Source organism: Thyridium curvatum, assembly GCF_004353045.1.
Source record: "Thyridium curvatum strain D216 chromosome Unknown NODE_14_length_560046_cov_85.173820, whole genome shotgun sequence".
Taxonomy (NCBI): domain Eukaryota; kingdom Fungi; phylum Ascomycota; class Sordariomycetes; order Thyridiales; family Thyridiaceae; genus Thyridium; species Thyridium curvatum.
This window is the reverse complement of record NW_022156769.1, coordinates 183819-189886: the sequence shown is the minus strand read 5'-3', so window position 1 is coordinate 189886 and position 6068 is coordinate 183819. Positions and strand designations below refer to the sequence as shown.

General features: G+C 57.8%; 1 protein-coding gene across 1 annotated transcript; it reads left to right on the top strand.

Moving 5' to 3' along the window:
• Positions 1 to 2355: 2355 nt before the first annotated feature.
• E0L32_003255 (uncharacterized protein) lies at positions 2356 to 5150 on the top strand (the record flags this gene model as incomplete). Its single annotated transcript, XM_031137535.1, has 3 exons — positions 2356 to 2736; positions 2799 to 4518; positions 4573 to 5150. The coding sequence occupies 3 exons, from the start codon at positions 2356 to 2358 to the stop codon at positions 5148 to 5150; spliced, it is 2679 nt and encodes an 892-aa protein (XP_030998848.1).
• Positions 5151 to 6068: the final 918 nt, after the last annotated feature.

Genomic DNA, 6068 nt, shown 5'->3' with positions numbered 1-6068 from the left:
CGTGCCGACACTGCCATGCTCGTCTGAACCAGAAAGTCGACGAAAGTCTGTGAGGATCTGCGGTACAGGTAAGACTTGCGGGATCTCTACAGTCAGTCGAAAGTGCAACCGGAAAGTTTCGTTTGGCAGCTGTCCAAGTACCAAGGAGTCGAACAGGCTCATGGCAATTGAAGCACGATGCTTTGGTAGCTTCAACGCTTCCACGAGCCTACCCTCTACCCTCCGCGGGAAGTGGATCAGTGGAGCTGTCTTGCCCTTACCGAAGGACTTCCCGACGCTGGAACTTGGAACGGCGCCCCATCGCTCGTTACCAATCGGTCATCAGCGTCCTGCCCATTGGGATCGATCCATGAGGACGACTTGTACAGGGCTCACTCTCGTGGCATCTGGGATGCTGAATGCCCGCTGAAGTCACCTTCTTGAGAATGCGAATTCGAGTCGGCGTACCTGCAGTCGAGATAGGTCACCACCCCGTTGTATCGAAGGATAACTTGTTCGTTGCTTTTTCGAGGCTTCCCCCCTCGCAGGCGGTGGTCGCTGCAAGTTGGCACATGAAACACGAGAGACCAAGCCCAACTGCTCTGACTAGGTAACTACCTACCGAGTAGGTTGAGACGATCACAGCGCCCACGCCTCGCCTGTCCTCCCTGCATTGAGCAGCGCAGCGTGGTTGGTTGGGCCTCTCATTGCTTATTTTGTCCGATCAGTCACCACCGTCAGCTCAGAATGATAGAGTTGACGGGATACCTACCATGCCCACGGAACTCTCTTTTAAGGTTCGCTTACAGAGCAATGGCCACACTGATCCTCACTCTCGGCATTTTGAGCCCGAGCGAAGCTCATGACAGCGAGAACCTGGACTCCGATCACAATCCTAACGCCGCCCCCCCAGCTGTGAATAACATGACCTGGTATCAAGAGTGCCAATCTGTCTAGGCGAGCAAGGCGAGCCAGACTTGCCCGGACGGCGCTGAGAGCTTTCCTTCTTCTCCAGCCACCCCTGCTTCAGTAGGAGTGACCATTGGCTGAGCGGTAGGATGTGGTGGATCGTCGAAAATTTGAAGGCCAAGGGTCCTGGCAAAAGCAACCCACACCAGACGCTAGGATGGGGGGCGCACCCGGGTTGGGGAGCTTGGGAAGCAAGGGAGCAGGGGGGAGGGAGGCAGAGCGTGGGATCTTGACGAGTGTTGGAAGTACAATACAGTCCTGGGACGGAAGTACTCCGTACAGGGCAAAGTCCGGTGAAGAGATGAGAGCTCGCAACAGTGATGAAGTTTGCTGCCATCCCTCTCGTGTGCCCGCCCGTGTCTGTGTGCGTGTGCTTCGTTCTTGTTGGAGGCAAACAAGGTCGCCTCGCATCTCAGGATGTGCGAAGCAACGGTGATTGATTTTGAGGGTCTCTCTGCTGCAACTCTTGCTGCAGGTATTGTACTTGTACATGCTCCGGAATAGGGTCACCAAGTGCGTCCCCGCCAATGGTCGAGACTGGGTGTGCGAGAAGACGGCCTTTTGGGCCTTGGCCTTCCCTGCCAGCCTGCATGCAGCCCCCTGTCTCAGTCCCCCCTTTATGGAGTAGCTCCAGCTCGGTGCTCTCGCTGGCGTGCTCCACCTTCATTTTCCCATCCCCGGTCAGCACTGCGAAACCCCAAGCTCCAAAGTCGAGTCTGCCACTCTGCTTCACTCGGCCACTCGGCCACTCCATGCCCTGTCCGCTCTTGTCCGCTCTCGGGTCGAGCCAACCTGCATTCGACAGCCCGGGGCGTCGTGCTTCATCCCAGCTCGGTGGAATTGTGCAATGGCTTGAATGGGCCATCTCCTTCCCCTGGCCCTCTGCTCGCCTCCTTTCCGTGACGGCGGCGTATCACTCCCCTCCACCTCGCTCCACCTCCGTCCTCATCTCCCCAACCTTCTCCCTCCCCTACAGAAGCTCGCCTTTCTCCCTTCTTCCCTCTCTCTGCACCCCTAATCCGTCCTGTCGTCGCAGCGTCAGATCGTGGTTGCTGTCTGTTTGCCATTGTCGCAAGCATCGCTTCCGCAGACTTGAGGATCCGCTGCCTTGTTGGTCTGGACAGTGCATCTTCGGTCTGATTTCCCTTCATTTGCCATTTCGACAGAGGTTCTCGCTACCTCTCTCACCATTGTGTCGACCACTCGCCATTCCTTTCGACCCTCCCGTCCGTAGGGAGAGAGCTGTTGCCTGTTGCCGAGAGCAATTGACGACGCCTGCAACTGCTTCACCCTTGATCGCCTCAGTCTGGACTGATCCAAATACTGCTGTTCACTGTTTTGATGCCGTAGCTGATCGATTTCGAGAACTCGACTTTCCTGGGCCCGATATCAGACAACCATTTCAAGATGGCCCCTTCTCTCAACGCTCACTCGTCGTTCACGCGGCCGCGTACGAGCGACCGCCCCAGCACTCGCGACCAGGGCGACAACAACCTCATCATTCCCAGCCGCACCTCCTCCCTCCACTCGCGCATCACCCAGCCTATCCCTTCCACTCTCAACGTCAAGCCGCAACAGCGCACTCCCAAGACCCTCACCCATGCCTACATGGTCTGTGGCGTCGGCCGGGAGCCGTCTCAATGGGTCAAGGCGCCGCCCCCGGCGCAGGGCAAGATCGGCCATATGAAAGGTGCAGTTGGCCAATTCTGGCTCCCCGAGATTCTCGGAAGCAGCCCGAGACTGGAGCAAGACAATGAGATTGCTCGTGCCCTGCACGCTGCCATGAGGGTAATGATGTTCCCAAAGTTCACTCTGCCATGTGCGACGACAGATTTCTAACAAGACTCCAGGCCTGCTTCCCCCATGATGTGGAGATCTGCACCGGTAGAAGCCAGCCTCACTGCGTCCACCACGCCTTCGTTCTGCAGCAGGATTCGTCGCACACGCTCTACGGTATCTGTTTGAGGGTGTGGTCCCGGGCCGACGAGAAGAGGGCCGAGACTATCAGGGATCTGAGGAAGCGGACCGAGACCGACTACTACGACAACCCCGACGAGACCTACTGGATTCCGTACTGCCTGTCTTTCCTTTCCAGATACCCTCTCTACAACCTGCTCGGCGACTACCTGAGGGGCATGTGGATTCACTGGAACAAGGCCACCAACCTGTTCCACGCCGAGGAAGTCTCGCGGATCCTGAGTTTCCCTGCCCCGCGATTGAACGACCTCGTCCGAATCGACATGAAGGACTACGCGCTGTGCTACCAGTTCCCTTCCTCGCCCACGGGCTTCCAGAACTTCGCCATGTGGCCCCTGTTCTGCTGCCTTTCTATTCCCAACATCGTTGGTGTGGTCGAGGCCGCTATCTCGCCGACGCGCCGCATCATCTTTGTCAGCCACTACCCTGCGATGCTGACCATGGCCGCCGAGTCGGTCCGGTACTGCGTCCGTGTCTACGAGTGGAGCGGTCTCTATGTGCCCGTCGTCCATGCCCGCCATGCTCAGGAGCTTGTCCAGGAGCCTGGTCCGTACATCCTCGGTATCACTGCCGAATGCCGGTCGCTCTTTACCGCCCCCAGCGACGCCCTCGTTGTGGACCTGGACCGGAACTTCGTGCTCACCTCGGACCCTCCCACGGCCCTCAACCCCGGTCAGCGTAACAAGTTTGTCACCCGCCTTACCCAGGCGTTGAACGGCGACGTGACACCCTCTGGTGTTCCCCAGCACCTTCGCTCCGCCTACGGTGGCGGCAAGCTGGTCCCTGCTGGCCAGATCATTGTCATGCGCGGGGAGGTTGAGTCGATTCAGGATCCCGAGTGGTGGAACCAGGACTCCGTCATGACTGTGATGGACCATGTCTGCGAGAAGATGGGCCGCAACACCGGCCTCAAGGCCGTCTTTGGCGGTTCCGTCAAGAAGCCCCTGATGACCAAGGTTTCCATGAGGCATCTTAACGAGATCGTGCGTGAGCGCAACCAGTACTCTCGTGATGCCCTGGAGGCTTGGCAAGATTTCATCAACCTCAAGGGCCGCATGGACACGGAGCTCAGCAAGGTCACCAAGCGGAACAACTACTTGGTTGAGGAGCTGGAGAGCTGGAAGCAACAGTTCCTCAAGTTCCAGGCCTTTGCTGAGCAGCTCACCAAGGAGACTCAAGACCTCAAGGTCAAGATTGAGAACCACAAGCGTGAGAACCGTCGCCTGGGTGGTCTTATTGACCAGCAGAAGGATGACAATGCTCGCCTGTCCGTCCGTCTTGCCGGCACCGAGAAGCAGCGTGACGATGCCCTCGAAGCTCTGGTCCTGCAACAGGAGATTGCCGAGGAACTCGAGCGTGAGCGGAAACGCAACAAGAAGGAGCTCTCTGCCCTTCAACACACCAACGTTACTCTCGCTAGGCAACGTGACGAGGCACGCCGTGTTGTGCTTCACCTTCGCAGCTTGATTGGCGGCCAGAGCCACCACATGGAGCATCTCATCCTTTCCCTGACCAAGCCCGACGAGCTGCTCGAAGAGCTCGAGCAGGGCTACGAAGAGGAGGAGGCCGAGCAGATGGTGGAGGGCCCCGATGGTACGTTATTGTGCCTGCCAGTTGATGATTTGAATGCTAACGCAGCGACTATAGGCCTCAAGGCACCTTCCCGCTCCGCCAAGCGGTACTCCGCTGCCAGCTTCAAGGACGTGGCCGACCGCCACTTGAAGGACAAGACTGATGCCATTGCGCACATCATTCGCAACATTGCGGAGCAATGCTCTGCCGCTGTCGACAGCCTCCAGATGGCTCAGGATGCCGAGATCGAGAGCCGCGCCGCTGATGCGCGCCGGGCCAGCAACCTCTCGGCCATCTCGGCTGCCCCCAGCGACGACGGGCACTCTGCCACGACTTCTGAGGCTGGTGACGACAGCCACCTCCACCCGTCTGGCCGGGCATCCAGCATTCCGCCCACCCCCGATCTGATCCCCAACCGGGCCAGCACCTCCATGTCGATCGCGTCGACGATGACGACCCCCGAGCGCTCGTCCCAGCAGTACATGGTCGGCCACGACATCCCGACCAAGATCGTCGAGGATGACGAGGACGAGTATGCCGAGCGCAGCGACGTCGAGCCCCTTCCCCAGGAGGGCGTCGTCGGCAAGCACGCCGAGAGCTTGATCCACCGGCCCTCGGGTGCCCGGATCAGCGCTCTCGGTGGTACCCGCTAAGCCACATCTTGATACGGCGGGCTTGGGTCATGGGTAAGGGGAAAGCGAGACGATTTCGAGCTGCGAATGCAGCCAGCATTTGCTGATTTATCTGATTTTTTCCTGTGTTTTACTGGGTGGCTTCAAAAACCTTTACAACGGCGTTTCAACAATTTCCTTGCTCATATTCCCACGCGCGCTTCTCTGCATAATTCTCCTTTTTTTTTTATTCGAATTTTCCACTCAGCGACTATTTTGGGCAGGACACAACCTGTTTTTGTATAAGTTCTTGTTTCCCATTTTCGAGATTACTAGATGGCACGAGCGAAACGCGGAGGCCAGGGGAGATGATGAACAGCCGCACGCGAGGAAAGGCTGGGGGTCGTGTAAAACCTTTAGGTAGCTTGCTTGTGTGGCAGGAGGCTTGTCCAGGTGGTGGTGGTCCCTTTGGGCCACTCTTCGCTTCATGTCCCTCCTTTGCGCACCTTCTACAGGAAACATGGTTTCTATTTGGCTCTTGTGGCCTCATCAACGAGTTGAAGACTTTGTATTTCGTTCGGTTCATGATTGTGACATTGGCCCCATGGCCCCCGAGGAGTTGACTTGACTTGAAGTACAGCGGGAAGAAAAACGGCGCGTGCAGGACCCACGGACGAAAGACGCCTACCTGCAGGTTGTGATCTTACCTAGCGGAAGTGCTAGACTGAAGGTCTCCGATGTTTCATACATGCAAGTGGCATGGCTGACAGATGTCAGCGCCAGCAGGAGCATCCAGACTGGAGATGCCATTGCAACAGCTCATGACGGCGCGGAATGCTCAAAGAGACGACACACCATACCCCTCAAGACCGCCGTCCAAGACGAGGTGCAGCTCTGGCTTTCAGCCCTCAGCCACATACTGCGGCTGAAATGCCGCGGGGAGTCATCGTGGGAGGACGC